The following is a 19397-nucleotide window of genomic DNA, read 5'->3' on the forward strand; positions in this document are numbered from 1 at the left end:
GCACACTCATTTGTTATCGTTCTGCGCCAGCGATGAAGCCAGAGTGAAATGTCCACAACATTCTTCATATTTGATAAATGGTTTCAGGTATCGAAATGAGATTTTGGCAAATGATAGCATGCATAGAGGAGAGTATTTTACCATATCATTATTATGTAAAACTTTGTTATCTACCATGTTGTTTCAATAACTACAGACTTTTTCGATGAAAGAATGTAATTTTTAAGGGCCATTGGTAACTGATGAAATGAGAAATGCTGTGGGTTTTGGAACAACGTATGTGAAAACATTACATGCTTCTTTGTATCGAGGATATGGTTTTTCATAAGTTACTGACCTTACTTTTCCTCAGTTCCTCACTTAATAAACTTAATAAACCACTGTTTCTGAATTCTATCACAATTTTGTCTGCACAACTTGTTAGTGAGGTGAGACTGTGTGAAACTCTGCTGTGTTTTGGGAAGAAGCAAATATTTTATCATAGCAACCGGAGTGCTATGTTGGCTCTACTCAAAAGTTCAACACTCATGGCACTTCTCTGAAAGTTACAAATGCTCAAAAAAATACTTAAAAATTGAATGTTGGTGATATTGTAATAGATTAACACACAGTAAACATAAATAAAAAGTTAAAACTAGATTTTTTAAATATTTAATTATTTGTTTGTGAACTTAGTATTTCATTTGCAGCAGTGACATTTGTTACAGCTTTTTTTTTTTTTTTTTTTCCCCTACAACACTTGCCTGTAACTCCCACTACAACCGCTCTCCCCCATGCGTGCCCAGTTGGCTGCGCATCTACCGGCAAGTACATTCTATGTGGACTATAGCAATGTGTTTGTTATTCTGATATTAAACAATGTCTAATTCTTTCCACACTCCAATCCTCTTATTGTTGCTCCCAATTTGCATTTACTATATTTTATTTCCTTCCTTATTTCTCTACCTAATTTCCCTCCCCCTCCCTCCCCACCCCACCTCAAAATCTCTCCACAGAATGTTTTCCTTTTTCTCACAAATTTTCCATTTTTGTTTTTTGTCCCCCTACCACTATTGGTTTTTTCTCTGCTGTTTGGCAACTTTGACTCATCTACACTTCTGCAGACTCATTAATTAAGACTGTCATCTCTGTTGCTTCTAACTTTCCAGGTTTGCAAATTTGGTCTGTGAAATATATTTCACTCAGTTTCTGGATGAAATAAATGCAGATACCACAGTTTCGTGAATAACACAGCTTTTGTATATTTCTATTGGTTATGTTGTCATCTAGCAAACAGCTATTTTCTCCATATGTTGTGTATATTTCAGTTATACTTTAAATTTTAGTTTTTTTAACTTGTCCTCAAACTAGAAAGTTGAAAACAATGAGGTAAAAAACATTAAAAACTGTGTGCAACAGTATCTGGTCCCACTGATTTGGCATATAATAGGGAAAATCTCTGTTATCTCATTTGCTAATCATACAAAATATTCTCCCCCCCCCCCCCCCCTCCCCTACAATTTTTTTTTCTTACAGCTCCCTCCAGGTCATATTCATACTTCTGAGTATCAAGATAACTATAAATACATGGAGGAAAATAGTACTTTCACAATCTGATTAACCTTCTGCAAATAATGTACATGAAGCAGTGCAAGTATGTTATATATCAAGGGGAGTGAAAGGTTAGTTTCTATCGTCCTTTTCCTATTAATAAAATTATCAACATCTAACTGCATTTGCAATATCAAGGGAAATAAACAAATTGTGTTACCTCAAGCTGAGTCAAATACTGAAGAAAGAGTAGCAGTGGTGCCAGGTCTGGATCATCAAAAGTTTTTATAGAAGTTGTAGTTTGGCACAGGAAACACGACTCGACACAGCCTAACCCAACAACACATCCTTTACCAATGCATTCTGATGGAGGCACCAACAGAGACCAGTCTGGAGTCACGGCAAGTCTGAAGGCAAATGAATAAATTCTAAAATCATAAAATCAAAATAGAACATAATGCAATAAACTGATTTAACTTAAGTGAAACATTGAAGAGACACTGAACAGGATATGTTGATCATTGAATTGTAACAAATTATAGCATTAGGTGCGTAAATTAATACAGGCTGAAAGTATTTAAACCGACAAACTCTGGGGAGGTTGTATGGGACATAAAAACAAATATTTTTCCCTAATGTCATTTTTTCCTATGAGGATTATTTAAACCGGGGGGAGGCCTTGCTCTTCACTTATTAGAGGTTGTATTACGGTCTTCAGTTGTTAGAGCTCGTATTACGGTCTTTAGTTGTAGGCAACTGCTGTCCTCCAGTGTAGTAGTGCATTCTCTCTGTGAGTACACTGATATGGTTGGTGCGTACTACGTAGTGCACCACAACAGACGAGCTGCACAGCGGGTTAATCAACAACAATATCCTAATCGCCGTATCCCGCATCATACGACCTTTGCTGCTGTGTACCAACGTTCTGCACGATACTGGGTCATTTTGCAGATTACCTGGACAGGGACGCCATCGCACGGTAAGAAAGCTGCAATTTGAGGAAGCTGTCTTGCAGCATGTGGAGCGGGATCCTTCAATCAGCACTCGTGCAATTACATGTAACATGGGGACGAACCAGACAAATGTAAGAAACAGTCCTTCGAGAGCAATTGTTACGTCCTTTTCACTTACAGCGTGTTCACAACCTGGAACCATTTGTTTATCCACCCAGAGCACAGTTTTCGCAGTGGTACCTGGAACAGTGTGAAATGCATCCTACATTTCCATCCTTTGTGTTGTTTACCGATGAAGCAACGTTCGGGCTTGATGGAGTCTTCAACAAGCACAATTCGTATGTTGGGAGTGAGGATACCCACATGCCACAGTTACTAGCGCTCATCCAGTGCGGTTCTGCGTTAATGTGTGGGTCGGTGTTGTTGAGGGGCTGTTTAATTGGGCTGTATCTGCTACCCTAGGCCATTAAATGGCAGGCACTATTACAATTTTCTCGTCAGAGTATTGCCATAATTGCTGGAAGACGTCCCTCTTCCTACAAGACAACGCATGTGGTTCCAACATGACTTGGCGCCGGCACGTTTCAGTCGATGTGTGCGCCAATTCCCTGGACCGACGGTTCCCAGAAACATGATTGGCAGAGGTGGTCCTGTACCAAGGCCTGCTCGACCCCCAGATATGTCCCCTCTGGACTTTTCTATGTGGGGAGAGATGCGCAATGTTGTTTACGCAACTCCTGTTGCATCAGAAGAGGATCTGGTTGCCCGGATAGTAGCAGCAGCAGGAACAATTCAGGATACTCCTGGGGTTTTTGCCTGTGACAGACAGAACATGATCTGACAGTGTAACCTTTGTTTATGTGTCAATGGAGGAATTTTTTGAAAATCTGCTGTAATTGAAATTGGGTTGTGTCAGTATGTTGTCTCTTGGTCCTCGCCGCCAGAGAAATCTTCCTCTCCTGGTTTAAATACTCCTTATAGGAAAAAATGACATTAGGGAAAAATATTTGTTTTGATGTCCGCTACAAACCTCCCAGGAGTTTGTCGGTTTAAATACTTTTCACCCTGTATAGAGTCAGTCACACAGGCATCACAACGACCTAACATTGGTTTCCCAAAGGTCTGGTGTACATTTTTGTTAAGCATTAGAGTACAGTGGCTTATAAGGCAAACAGCACACCAAATCAAATAATTTTGAGTGGATACCTTGGTACATACAAACATAATGATTTATCCAACATGAAAAAAAAAATGCATCTACATTATGAAAAACTTAGCAGTCAAGTTATGGAACACATGTCCCCAGAAATGCATTGTGTCATGTATGAGACAAGGAGTTACATAATTGACGGCACTGAATGAAATTTAAAAAAGGTGGAAAGGGCACTCACCTGTAATGGGGGGAACTTAAAACCAGCTTTAATACAGGTACATTCTAACAGAAAACTCAGAAATCACATAAGCACATTGCCTGACAGAAGTCCACATTAGGAAAAAAACTGCGACAGTAATGCTTATGGGCTCTCCCAATTCTTCAGCAACACAACATAAATATGTAAACAACAATGAGCCCACGAACATGTGCGAATATAAGCTCAACATTTGCTTTAAGTGTAGTGTGTACTCCTAGGTCAACACAGTTTCTGCAGTAGGCATCTGTCGACTTAACAGAATCAACACCATACAAAACATTCCCCTCCCCAAAGACTTTCAATACCTAAGAATCCCGAAAAAGTCCACTGGGGAGAAAAATTTTGTGGTCTCAAATTTTTGTACAGCAGTACGGAGTGTCATGTCATGAACAACATACTAAAAATTCTGACAAGTGGGTGTGAGTGTGGAGTGGGGTGGGGGTCATGTTTAAAGGTCACTTTCTTAAGTTTTCCTTGAATACTTCAGAAAACCACAGCTTCTAGTAAAAATGTTTCCTAGTACAAAATTAATATAAATTACATTTCCTACAGAAAGGGTCTATTGATTTTTTTCTCTAGGGTTAATAGTTTGTGTTGCACAGGGTAGAAACACCACAAATCATTAAAAACACTGTTTTAATGGCATAACATTGATGTTTGTTCGATGAAGTGGGTCAAGAGCAAATATTAAATGTGTGTACCACATCTACATGCAGTAGAACTGTACTACGGGACAAACTGTGGTCTGGTGGTGCAATAGGGTGGAGAGGCGGGGTGGAGGTAAGAAGCATGAGGAAAGGTAGGTCACTGGATTGTGATTGTGCACTACCTTCCTTCATAGGTCTGCAAAATGGTGAGCGAGCACACAATTCCCCCATTCTCTCTACTGCGTTACATCCCAAAGAGCAACCACAGGACTTTCACAAAAGTTATACCGACCCTTCCACAGCTAGCCTTAGCCTTATGAATCACTGGTGACAGAGTGCAGACAGTTCCGGGGGAAGGGAGGGAGATTGTGTGTGTGTGTGTGTGTGTGTGTGTGTGTGTGTGTGTGTGTGTGTGTGTGTGTGTGTGGGGGGGGGGGGGGGGGTGATGGTGGTTTTATTCCACAAAGTGTGTTTACTCTAAATTGAATACATAAATGAGTTGCTAATACTACAAATGCAAGAAAAGTTTATGGGAAGATTCTACTTAAATCTCTGCACACTATATTACAGTGCTGCAGGGGGAAATTGATTCTTAGTCATCCTGTACGACAGCTGTAGTGTTCTTCCGGGAAAGATTCTTCCAGCAAAAGTGCTGCTCGCTTTTCAATTCACAGACAGACTGCATCTCTCCAACATCTCCTGTCCAGTACTCTTACATCAGTAGACAAAAAAACTTCACTGAGCCCGTGTTTATAGAGTGAAGATAGTTACAGTTTATTAAATGAGTACCTATTTGCAGTTGCTCGGTGAGCTTTTATATAAAATATGTTTGTATGAGCAATGGCTGAGAAGTGCTCAATTTATAAATATAATGTTGTCAGTGACCTACTCAGTGTTGGTGGGAAAGGGATCGAATTGTTAAATGTGGCATCTTGCTGATTTCTGTCGTTGACAGCATATTGTAAAGCCCTGTAACCATGTTGTATTGACTTGGTGCTGAATTGATGAATGATCAGAATGCATTTCTCTTCAATTAACTATGTTACTGGCAGAATGCGTAAATCTCTTCCATTCATTAGGGGAATTGCTGGCACTTCTAGAGTGGACTGCACTGAGTTGAGCCGGATCTCCTGTAATGCACTGCTCGACTTGTGTTGAAATATCTTAAGTTCCTTGACACTGTCAGAGAAAGAGCCAATTTCAGCCACCGGGCCTCTTCAGATATTGGAGAGCTGAGGTGGGGGTGATGCACTTGATATCCTCAAGCTGAGAAAAGCATTCCAGTCAAATACATATTGGCAGCTTGTTACACTTGGGGTGGGTTCCTCAGCGTGGTACATAGCTGACACCACTAGTTGCTGAGCTTTTTTACAAAATAGCTCATTTAACAATCTCAAATAAATACTCACTCAATAAATGGAAAATAATTTCACTATATAAATGTGAGCACAGTGGAAAATCCAAGATGGCCCCAGTCTCCTCCTTACACCCACCCGGTTGCCTCTCCCATCATGCAATGCTGCTCGCAGTCTGGCTCCAGCTGCCAGACACTGTGATCGTGCACGCGAGTTTGTTTGTTTGTGTGTGTGTGTGTGTGTGTGTGTGTGTGTGTGAGAGAGAGAGAGAGAGACCAGCTCACTTTCCGACAGTCTTTTCGTTGTGCCTATCTACGATTCAGCATCTGACAAGAGAGAAGTGGACAGGAAATGCTGGTAGGTATAGTCTGCCTGTAAACTGAAAAGTGAGCAGCATTCATGTTGGGGAAGTTGCCTTTACCGGAAGAATGCTACAGCTGCCATACAGGATGAGTGAGAATCAGTTTCTCTCTGGCATTGTAGAACAGTGTGCAGAGATTTACACTGAGTCTGTCCACGTTATTAGTAATTTGTATCTGTATTCCATGTAGTGTTAATGCATCTTATGGAAAATGAACACTGGCACCAGGCATGTCTGCACAATGTGTCGCCAATGATTCACAAGGCAAGCTGCAGAAGGGTCAGTAAAACTTTGTGGAACACCCTGTAGTTGCTTTTTGTGATAAAGTGCAGTAGAGGGAGAGTGGGGAATTGCCTGCTCACTCAACATTTTGTCCTATGTGAGGGTGAAGCACATGACCACACACTGTCAACTTACATTTTCTAACCTCCACTTTCTTCTTTACATGCTATTGCACCCCCAGTACACAATTTAGCCCTTAATACAGTTTTACTGCACTTGGACACTGCATGAACGTTTAAGATTTGTTCTTAACCCACATTATTTAACAATAAACATTAATTTGATACCGTTAAAAGCCCATTTTTAATAATCTGCAATTTTTCCATCCCCTACACAATGCAAAACCTGTTAGTCCAACAGAAATAATGAAGAGGAACTTTTTTGTAAGAAATTAAACTGCATTAAATTTTGCCAATTTTGCACTGGGAAATATTTTCACTAGAATGTGAGTTTTTCCAGATAGTCATGAAAAACATAAATGATCTTTAAAATGCCCCGCCCCCCCCCCCCCCCCCTGTACCCCAATCACCCACAATTGTGTGTGTGTTGCTCATTACACTCCCCATACTGCTGAACAAAAATTTGCAACTACATGATTTTTTCCCCTTAATTTTCCTTTATTGAGTGGGCTACTTAGGGATGGTCAATTTTTATTGATGACACTTGTCAGGAGCAGTCACCACTGACAGCAGCTTTGGCAAGCCAAAACACCGCTGGCCATGACCACTGATGGGGACGACAGAAAAGCAGTGCACCTTTGAACAGGTAAAGGGCAGGCTACACAAAGCACTTCCTTTGTCACACCACATACATGTGGCTCCCCTTGCTGTGACTGTGACTGCTTGTTAACTGGCAGTTGGTATGGTGCTCCAGAAAAAAGTTAATGGTGCATGGCAACACCTGGATTTTTTCCTCATAATCTGACTGGCACTCAGACAAAGGAGTGTTTACAGTTGAGAGATGCATGTGATACACGAGGCTATCCAGCACTTCCACCCATACACGGAACATGGTCTTTGCAATATACACTGACCATAAACTCATCAACTTTCTCTTCAAAACAACAAAGGGAACTTTTTCGTCGCGGCAATTTCAACAATTAGAACTTACCAGTCCGTTTACTACAGATTTGACACACACAAAAGGGGCAGATAACACAGCTGCCAACTATTTTATGAGGCTAAATGCAATTTTGCGTACTATAGTAGAGATGGCAAAAGAAGAGCCCTGACGGCTTGCAGCACTGTTCCAGCTTTCAACAGCTAAACACTAATGGCTGCAAGTGAAAACAGTAGCCATCTACTGAGCTGTGACAACGAGGCATTGCCACACCAATGTTTCCACAACTAAAATAAAATAAAAATTTAAAAAAATTGCCTTGCGTTAGTGGTTGAGCTAGGCCCGCAATATTGCCACACCCAGCCCACTGCATCTGTCAGGGATCAACTTATGCTGATGCAACCATAATAATTTTGATAAATTCATTGCAGCATAAGCAGCTGACACACAGCTACAAAACTCATGGCAAGTGGATACAAGGGAATGCAGCTTTAAAAAGTGCCTCTATCAGGATAAAAAAAGAATTGCTGTGCCGCAACGCCCCTAAGCATCATCCAAGGCCGTTCACACCCACTGTTTTCACAAGCAAGTATTTGACTCGGTGCACAATGTTGCACAACCTGGAGCTAACAGCACAATTAAGCTTATCGATGAAGAAGAAGAAGAAGAAGAAGAAGCAGCAGGAGGAGGAGGACGAGGAGGAGGAGGAGGTCACTCGTGGACTAAATCACGTTTAGCATGCAAGGCAGCGAAAGTCTGGTCACCATGTTCATAAACCAATAGGCCATTTTTAAGAAACTATATCATTTTCATACATCCACACTGACCTGTTGGGCTCATTGCCTCTGCCTGAAGGTTTCAGATATATCTTCATAGCAACTGACCGGGACACCTATTGGGCCGAAACGGCACCAATTATGGATATATCTGGAGAAACAACAGGCAGAATATTTCTCTCGCCACACGGATCATCCCTTCTGGTACCTGGTTCATGTCCCAACAGACCAAGAGTCTGCACTGTTTTTCGAACTAGCTAAATCATGTGGATTCGAACACCATCATACCACTAGCTACCACTCAGCCAGAAATTGACTGAAGAGCACTGGCAAAGGATGTGCAAAGACTGCTTCTGTGCCAAAACACAACCCGGACAGCAGCACTATCACTATTGCCACTAAGCCTCTGCACAGTTGTCAAGCAAGATATTGGAGCACCAACAGCCAAGATGGTCTATGGAGGCATACTGCACCTTCCATCATAGTTTTAACGGTCCTTCTCCACATTCAAATTGTCGTTCCTACACTACAACAGGTAGTTCACCCTACACCGACATCCCGTCATGGAGAAACCAACTTTTTTCCCCCCAAAGGATCTGAGGTACTCACAGGACATTGTCCTTCTCCACTACATCCCCGTACACTGACCCTCACCAAATTTTAAAGCAAATCTTACAGAATGCTAAACCTATGACAGCATCACTATGATAGATACAGTGAACTGCCTGTTTCAGTGTTGCCTACACTATCACTAGAACATGAATCCTTAACACATCGCAAGGATACATCATGAAAACATCACCACCAGTTTATACGAGGGCTCGGCACTGAGTTTGACATGAGTTCCCCTACATTCCCAGAGCTTCGTTCTAGTGTGTGTGTGTGTGTGTGTGGGGGGGGGGGGGGGCGTAATTTGACAAGTGCTTTGACACTCTTTGGTAGAGACAGTGTATTGCTGTTCATGCCAAGCAGTGCAGTTCTGGTAATCTCCGATACCTCTGCAATTCACTCATGTTCTGTAGACAAATAAATTTGTAAATGTTTGCTGCAACGATTAACCACCCTCATGGGACTGTGCCACCGTTAATCGTCTATGCTCCTCAATACATTGCTGTTCTCAAGTTTCTCAGAGACGTTGTATTTAGCTTAGTTCTTGTAATAAACAGTTGTTACTGCAAAATGTATGTCTACTTTCAGGAGTCTCATTTCTCTAGAAGAGGATAGAACACAGGAGCACCTTATTAGATAGTACCTTATTAATTTACCAGAATATTTTCACTCAGGGATGTAAATTTCATTAAACAGGTTTTAACTTTGTCAGTAATTGGCAGCTCAGGTGTTGCTCATAGTTAAAGGCTGAGGCAGAGCCGTTCTCTATAATATATTTGTTGTTGTGGTCTTCAGTCCAAAGACGGGTTTGATGCAGCTCTCCATGCTACCCTATGCTGTACTAGCCCCATCATTTCCGAATAACTACTGCAACCTACATCCTTCTGAATCCGTTAGATGTATGCATCTCTTGGTCTCCCTCTATGATTTTTACCCCTCACACTTCCCTCCAATACTGAACTGATGATTCCTTGACATCTCAAAAAGTGTGCTATTGACCAATCTCTTGTTTTGTCTAACTGTGCCACATACTTCTTGTCTTCCCAATTCTATTGAGTACTCCTCATTAGTTACATGATCTATCCATCTAATCTTCAACATTCTTCTGGAGCCCACATTTCAAGGGCTTCTATTCTCTTCTTGTCTAAATTATTTATCGTCCATGTTTCACCTCCATACATGGCTACACTCCATACAAATGCTTTTAGAAAAGACTTCCCAACACTTAAATCCATATTTGATGTTAATAAATTTCTCTTCTTCAGAAATGGTTTTCTTGGCATCTTCAGACTACATTTTATATCCTCTCTACTCTGGCCCTCAACAGATATTTTACTGCCATAATAGCAAAACTCATCTACTACTTTAAGTGTCTTATTTCCTAATCTAATTCCCTCAGCATCATCTGATTTAATTCAACTACATTCCACTATCCTTGCTTTGCTTTTGTTGGCAATCATCTTATATCCTCTTTTCAAGACACTTTCTAATCCGTTCAACAGCTCTTCCAAGTCCTTTGCTGTCTATGACAGAATTACAATGTAATTGGCAAATTTCTTTTCCTTGAACTTTAATTCCTACTCCAAATTTTTCTTTGGTTTCCTTCACTGCTTGTTCACTGTACTGACTGAATAACATCAGGGATAGGCTACAACCCTGTCTCACTCCCTTCTCAACCACCCTTTTGTGCCCCATGACTCCTATGTTCCATAAATGAATGGGATAAACAATGGAATTTTTCAAAGAAGCTCCTTTTTCAATAAAATAATTCCTATGATTATCAATGTGAGTACATTAACAAGGATAATAATTCGTTGTTAGTAAACTTTTGAGAAAAAGCTCGCTGTGGTTGTTACTACCTGTTAATATATAACTTTCCTCTGAAAGTTCTCCATGGTGGAATTCACAGGACATGAAGGAAGGAAAACTAAGATTTAATGTCTCTCCAACAATGAGGTCAATAGAGACTGGGCCCAAGCTCATATTGAGGAAGGAAATTGGCCTTTTTAATGAACTATCATTGCATTTGCCTTAATCAATTTAAGGAAACTCCAAATGGGACGGGCAGACAAGGAACAGAATCACTGTCCTGAATCCAAGTCCAGTGTCTTACGACTGTACCACCTCACTCAGTACAGAACAATATGTGTATGATTGACTCACTGGTATCCAAGTGGTCCTCACTATGTTGCAATCCTTCACACACAGAGATTTGCTTGATGTCACGTAAAGAAGGTGGTGAAGCATTGCAATGTTGCAAGTCAAATAATACTACTCAAGGAGTCATTCTGTTCTTACAGCTACAGTTAACTGAACAGCAACTGCTAAATATTAATACAATATATAGCAAAGTGATTTAAAACACAGATTGTAACTGTTCAGAATATAAATGTTTCTCCTCTTTTGTTGTAAATCTCATTATGTCCTCTTCATTGAGTGTACAAGCATTAAGAACGTGGAATCAATCAGCATACAGGCAAGCAACAGTCAACAAATGTCATGGCTATTTAGCATAATTATTATGTAACATATAACAGTATTACATATTTTTTGTCAAGTGATATTTATGTTCCATTCTTTTAAAAGACCTTTAGTGTGATAATGTAAGATGAAGGAAGAAAACGTATGTGTGGTTAATGTTTATGATATGCAATTTCAACTATTTCAGTAAATATGCTCCGCTCCCTCTCCCATATCTCTGACAACGGAATGAACTATCAGCATGTCGGCAATATCCCAACTTGTGGCATAGCAATGTTTATTCTCTGATTAAGCTGTGTTGTGTGCCTGTGTACATCATGCACAGAAATGTGTCTGTGAGATCCATTAGCACAATATGTAAGCAGCAATTGGTTTTCTGTGCACATACTGAGCAACTACATCATACACCAACATGTGATTTAACTCTTGTCTATTTCATCACATTGAAGGTAATAAAATTTCACACAACACTGACAATTTACTAAAACTAGACATTTTCTGTATTACATACAGAACAGCCTCCTCATACACTGGTACGACATTGCACATGCATCACAGAATTCTAGGCAAACACGTCTACATTAAATAGTCAAAATATAGCCCCTAACATCACAAAAAAGCATATCACAAATATTTTTGAAATTTTTTTTTTTTTCCATTTCAAGTTGTTTTTGGTTAATAACATAGTTTTCATGCTATTGGAATATGTGATGGAGCGAATTGAGACCGCATGTGAAGAATGAATTTTAAAACTGTAACTGATTAAACGTATGCAAGTATGTACCTAATATGCAATCGTGCAGTGTTTCATATACACGGTATGGAAAGAGTCACCGTAAAAACAGCGAAGAAGATAATACCTTTACTTCATTCCTTCAAACATATAAAGATATTGTTAGTTAGTTTTAGAGAACACATATCGGCAGAATATACAAATTCATTTAATTTTTATTATTGGTCAACTAGTTTACGGATCTAAATATACCAGGGCAGCTACAATACTGAATGACTATAATGCTTAGCCAACCAGGGATGAGTGCAGTCTCGCATTACGGACCTGGTACACTGACTGCACATACTAAGTTATCGAGAAGTCGGGACCTAGTTCTCATAGACCTTTGTGTCCCCAGGCGATCTATAAATTTCAGTAATATACTCAGTCATACATTTTGTTGAGGAACAGGGTGATAAGGATTGTACAAAGTACACATGATCATTAATATCTGATTTGGATGGTTTTTCAAAGAATTTCATTTACTAAAGTGAAAATACTTTTTCTTACTGCATGCCATAGTCCTACATTGAATTTTATGTTGATTTGGTTTACATGCACTAGCTGCTAAGGTGTAAGGAACTCTGTAACATTTTGGAAAGCAAAACTAACTACTGAAGATTGTGTAAACATTTGAGTACTAGGAAACTGATTCTGTTTCAATTTCTAATTGGAAGATTGCTGATTCAGTATGGATACTGACTGCTAGTGACAGTGTTTAGTAAAGGAACAGATAAACATTAACTTTCGTTTCATGAACTGTGTGTTAAAAAAGTGTGATTTTTATTTAATACGAACTCTGTCGTGGAATTTGTGACTTTTCTGTTTGAAAGTATGGTACAGTTATTTTTCTAACAATTTACCTCATTTAGCTAGTGATTCTACAATGGGCTATTTGCCTATGTTAAAAATAAGGTCATGACTGTTGTTATTCTGACTGATCATAACATTTAAACAGCATTTACAGTCAGTATTCTCACAAAATGTGTGTTACTTTTGTACAATTAAAGCTTAAAAATCATTAAATATCAAGAATTGGTCACATAATCGAAAACACTCTTATTGGCTGATGCTCTGGTGATGTCGGTGATGTCAGAGGCTAGGAGTAGATAGAAGCAACAATAGAAAGGAATTTTGTTAACAGTGATAGTGGGAGACTTGCGAAAGTTGACGTGTTTATGCTCTCCCATTTACAGCAGCGGTATGTGCAATGATGGACATTCTTTTCCCTTCTCCCTGCAATATCATTAACCTCGCAAATTGTAGAACTTTTGTAAATGAGTTCGTATATTGTAAATAAATTGTCGACTATCAGTCATTAGCTATGAGCCAAAGCACAATAAATTTATTTTTGGCAAAACTTAAGTTCTGATTATGTCTGTAGAAAAGACTCGGCAGAAATACGACATCAAGCAAGCATTTGGTGGAACAACAGATAGCGCATCAGACTGCAGATGAAGATATAGTATGTTGGAATCCTGGGAAGGTCATGCATCTCTTACAAGTTTACACAAAATATGAAAACAGTGTTAGCAACAACTGATTGGAATAGTTCTTCCAATTGTGAGATGTATTATGTATAACTTACATTAGTCTTAGTCTGGGAAACTGACAACAGAGGATAAATGCATTTACTTTGTGAACAAACAATTCACTGTTTTGGAAAGAATTGCTGGAAGTGAATACACCCACAGTACAACGAGGTGTAGGACAATGACATTATACAGAGAGATTTTAGGCATCAACATGCATGTGACACAAACGTAAGGGCTGTGATGTTTGTGAGTGTAAACAAACTTTAGTGTCTGAAGCAGCCTTACTTCATCTTCACTTAAGATGATAAAACTGCAAAAGCTTAAACAATTTGGATCCTAACTGGACAGTACAAAGGTAAAAACTGTGTTTCTAATAAAGTAAAACGTGTGGGGTCATATTAACTAGAAAATATCTTTAAATGCAACCTGTGTGAACGATGATTGCAAATGTAAGCACATCTGAATTGCAAAGGCAAACATAATAATACTCTGTTTCTGAGGGGTGTAGTGAAATTTTGTAATTGTAATTTGGTTTCCACATGAGAGGATTCTCAAGTCGTTTTATATATAAGTTAAAATGTTCTTTCGAGTTACATTTCAACCAGCAATCTATGGACATTATCTTGTAAAATTTGATGGTCTACTGCTCAAACAACTGAACTACCGAATAATTGATGTGTAGTTGGGTAAAAGGACAATTTTCACTAGGAGTTTAATTGCGTTGAATGATGTTAATCTTCATTGTAACAGTACAAGAGCGTGTCTCGAAGGTAAATTAACGTTAACATCACAGTGCAAAACATTTTTAATTAACTTAGTGAACTTCTGTGTCGATGTGGTGGTAATTTTCAGGTTCAGTACAACAACATTTTATGCATCTTCTCAGTCTCTGAAACACTCAAAACACTCAAAAACAACTTTTCAGAAATTTTTAGAGATATAATTGTACAATATGGTACTATACACCATCTGTAAGTCATTTTCTAACACACAAATTTCAAAACAACAAGTCACTGAATGTTAGCATTATGATAGTAAGAGCAGCGAGCTAGCCAATGATGTCACAGGCACCACATGACTCGAATGGATCGTTTTAGCAGGCTTTCAAATTACTTGAATTTCATTTCCACTTTTATAGAAGAATACTGAAATTCAAATGGGAAAACGCATGTTAAGAGCATAAAATGACACAGTTAATTATTTGAGGCAATTTCCAGAAAACAATGAAATACTCTATTTGGGAGCAGATTAAACGTACAAAAGGTTAACAGTCAAAGAATGTTAAGTTTACTGGGGTAAGCGAGCAGTGAGTTGGAGAACATCAAGCTGGTGCAAACTGCTACACAACAACACACCAGTGTGGTTGAGGCTCCTCTTGGTAAAAATGAGTTATTGCACTCCCTCGTTCATTGCAATTTTTAGTAGTTTTACTAACTAATCCTCAAATACATCCACGTGCAAGCATTTCTCAACAACTCTTTATGAAAAGAAGTAAGTAAAATCTATGCTGTTTAAAAATAACAAAAGGCAATTTTACGTCCTGGTTGTGAATTGTATGTCACTAATAGTGTTAACTTTCCAATAACCTGTATACAGTGCTTTATAACTTCTTTGCATAAATTAAATGTTGCATTGCTATTCAATGATTTCCTTCACAAACCTTTCCGATAATGACCATAAAATTCTAGTATGACTATCTGTTGTGACTCGCCGATCATTCAAAGCGCCGCCGCGCAATTACGCGCGTCCTCTACGTGCGGCGCTGTCTGCCAGCCATGCAGCAGCTGCGCCACCTAAGCGGCCAGCCGAGCAGCGGCCGTTAAGACTGGGACTCAGTGCTCATTCGAATGCTAACGTGTACAATGTCTTGCTTGTCAGCTTACTCTGTGACTTATATGTGTTGTGTCGTTCTGACATATATGTGTTAAACTTGACGTTATAACAATTGGCAACAAGGTAGTGGATTTTTCCTTTTCACCGTTGACCCACAGGTTTCCATGGCTACTGTCGAGCAACTATTGCAAAATCTCCTTGAACAGCAAACGCTTCTAACAGCGGCAATTCGCGATTTCGTTGCGGCGTCAAATGCGGGGCATTTCTCGTCGTTGGCTATACCTCCTTTTCCTCCTTATGACGAGACGGCGGAAGACTGGTCTGATTATGAAAAACGTCTTCGACAGCACTTCTTGGCATTTCATGTCACGGACGAACAACCATGTAAGTCTCTGTTCCTTTCCTGCGCTCCCACGCGCAGCATCGGCCTAACCGTAAACAACCCGCTAAGAAACTGCAGCAAAACCCACGGCAACTTCCTTCATGTCCGCGGTGTTTTACGAAACATTCACGCGAGGATTGTCCCCAACGTTGGGCTGTGTGTCACAATTGCAAAAAGAAAGGTCATGTATCTTCCGTTTGCAAATCCGACCGCATACATGATGTTCATGAACATGACACTGATTCTGATTCTGTGTTGTCTGTCAATTGCACTTCTTCCCTTTTAGGGAAGTTATTCCTCACTGTCCAAATCCTTGGTCGAGATGTTTGCATGCAGGTGGATACCGGTTCTGCTGCCACTATAATTAATTCTCAGACGTATCTTTAGTTGGGTTCTCCACTCCTGTCACCTGCCACTCAGCAGTTACGGACGTACAATAAACAGAAGATTTCTCTCTTGGGACAGTTTCATGCTGAGGTATCTTACAAATCCGTCATTCGCACTGTTCCCATATTTGTGGTCGACCAGAGCAACGCAGAAAATCTTTTTGGTTTTGATGCCTTTCGCGTTTTTGGATTCTCCATAGATGACTCTGTCAATATTGTCTCTGATGCTATTCCTTATGCTCAACTGGATTCCTTGTCGACGACATTTTCGTCCCTTTTTCTCCTGGGTTAGGCCGTGCAAATGACTTTGAAGCTCATATCACACTCAAACCCACTGCTCGGCCTAAGTTTTTTCGCACTCAGCCCATTCCTGTGGCCCTTCGTGATCGGGTAAAACGGGAGTTGGATCGTCTCACTACTTCAGGGGTCTTGCTTCCTGTCACTTCCAGTGAGTGGTCCTCTCCTGTTGTTGTCGTTGTTAAGCCAAATGGTGATATTCGTCTCTGTGGCAATTTCAAAGTCACTGTAAATGCTCAATGCCTCATCGACACTTACCCTATGCCCCGTCCTGAAGAACTGTTCACTAAACTTGCTGGAGGCAAGTATTTTTCTAAAATTGACCTGCCAGAAGCTTATCATCAACTTCCTCTCGACGCTGCTTCCCGGCAGTTTCTGATCCTTAACACGCCTTTCGGCCTCTATCAATACCAATGCTTGCCATTCGGAGTTGCTAGTGCCCCTGCTCTCTTTCAGCGATTCTTGGAACAATTATTGCTCCCTGTCCCTGGGTGTATCAATTACATGGACGACATTGTTGTCACTGGCTCCATCACTGAAGAACATCTTCAAAATCTCCACACACCTTTTTAATGTCTTACAGACTGCCGGTCTTAAGTGTAATCTACAGAAATCACAATTTTTTCAGGCATCTATCACTTAACATGGGGTTTCAACTCTCTCGGGATGGTATTCGTCCGCTTCAGCAAACTGTCGCTGCGATCGATGCCCACGATGCGGCTTTCCAGAAATTGAAGACTATGCTGAAACAGACCCCGTGCCTGGCTACTTATCGACCTGGTCAACATCTTGTTCTTGCCAACGACGCCTCTCAATACGGGGTCGGTGCAGTCCTTGCGCACCAATTTTCTGACGGATCGGAACAACCCATTGCTTATGCCTCCAAAACACTCACGGATGCCCTCCAAAAGTATTCTCAAATTGAGAAAGAAGCTTTGGCCATAATTTATGCTCTTCATAAGTTTGGTGTTTTTCTCTATGGCTCAAAATTTCATCTTATTACGGATCACAAACCACTTGTTTCCTTGTTTCATCCATCAACGTCACTTCCCGACAAGGCTGCACACCGCCTCCGCCACCGTCTTTACTTTTCTCATTTCAATTATGAGATTGATTTCCGGCCAACGGCTCAACATGCAAATGCTGATGTTCTGTCTCGCCTTCCCATGAGTTCCGATCAGGCATTCGATAGGGACGAACTTTTGTGTTTCCACCTGAATGTTGCCGAGCAGCGGGTTGTGGACGGGTTCCTCATCACTGGGGACAGGCTGGCGGCTGATACGGGTTCTGACCCTACCCTCTCCCGGGTTTTACGCTGTATTCAGAAGGGTTGGCCAGAACGTCCGTCCACTAAGACTTCTGATCCGTTGCGGAACGACTACGCTTTGCACTACCGCCTCACGGCTAGGGATGGTGTTATTCTCCTTTCCACTGATGATGCTTTGCCGCGTGTTGTGGTACCTGCATCTTTGTGTGCTTCGGTCTTGCGCCTCCTTCCTTCACAAAGGGCACTGGGGTGTGTCTCGCACAAAATCTCTGGCGCACCGTCATGTGTACTGGCCTGGCATCGACTCTGAAATGGCACACATGGTCGCTGCCCCAAAGTCATCTTTGTCACTGTGGCCTTCGCCTGAGAAGCCCTGGGAGCGCATTCATGCTGACTTTGCGGGACCCTTTTTAGGTACTTATTGGCTCCTCGTAATTGATGCCTACTCTAACTTTCCTTTCATTGTCCGTTGCACATCGCCTACCACCGCGGCAACCACCCGCATTTTTTCTTTGGAAGGCCTCCCCTCTACTCTTGTCACTGATAATGGTCCGCAATTTGCCTCTTCCGAATTTGCAGATTTTTGTTTTTGTCATGGCGTTATGCATGTCACGGCCCCGCCGTTCCATCCACAATCCAACGGTGAGGCTGAACGACTGGTCCGCACATTCAAGGCTCAGATGCGGAAACTTTTGACTTCTTCTGCTGCTGATGATGCGCTTCTCCAGTTTCTGGCGTCTTACTGTTTCACCTTCATGGGCGACCACAGCCCGGCTGAGCTCTTACATGGCCGACAGCCCCGCACGCTACTTCATCTTCTGTGGCCTTCCACCTCACGGCCACGGGTGCCTTCACTTGGCCGGTTCACCGCCGACGACCTCGTCTGGGTACGGGGATATGGCAGGCAGCCAAAATGGAGCCCGGGCCGCATCTTACGACACCGTGGCAGACGCCTGTATGAAATCCAGACGGACACGGGTGTTGCAGTGCGTCATTCGGACCTGCTTCGGCCTCATGTGCCGGCAACGCCTGTCCCGAATGCCGCTACACCACCTTCGGCTCTACCTGACGCTCGGGATCTTGGCATCTCTCAATACTCATAGCGCAGCCCTCAAACCGTCATCGCGATGCCAGCACAAGAACGGACGCCACCAGGAGACGTGCCCATGCAGGAACCGGATGACCATCCTCTGTCAGAGCAAATCTACTCGCCTCCTCCTCCAACGGACGCTGACACATCGCCCATGTCTCCTGTCATATCAACTGGACTTGCCGCAATGGGCAGATTGGTTCATGGGGCCACAGCAGATTCAACCCCTTCGTCTCCTGTCATCTCGACCCGTTATCATCGGGGACACTTCCGTCCGTACGGGAAGCCTCGTTCTCGAGACTTTACGGCGAGTCAAACAATGCCTATGGACGTTAGCCATCTCCAGGACACCTCCATCAAGACCAGTGCA

The 19397-nt window shown here is 41.4% G+C and overlaps 1 protein-coding gene across 2 annotated transcripts in view; it reads right to left on the bottom strand.

Moving 5' to 3' along the window:
* LOC126479909 (uncharacterized protein C05D11.1-like) overlaps positions 1-19397 on the bottom strand; it is a 131517-nt gene that overhangs the window by 23871 nt on the left and 88249 nt on the right. For both annotated transcript variants that reach the window (XM_050103824.1, XM_050103825.1), the window contains one exon: positions 1751-1937. In XM_050103824.1, coding sequence (XP_049959781.1) covers positions 1751-1937 — 187 coding nt within the window. The remainder of the gene's footprint in view (positions 1-1750; positions 1938-19397) is intronic.

The sequence above is a fragment of the Schistocerca serialis genome, chromosome 1 (genome assembly GCF_023864345.2).
Source record: "Schistocerca serialis cubense isolate TAMUIC-IGC-003099 chromosome 1, iqSchSeri2.2, whole genome shotgun sequence".
NCBI lineage: Eukaryota > Metazoa > Arthropoda > Insecta > Orthoptera > Acrididae > Schistocerca > Schistocerca serialis.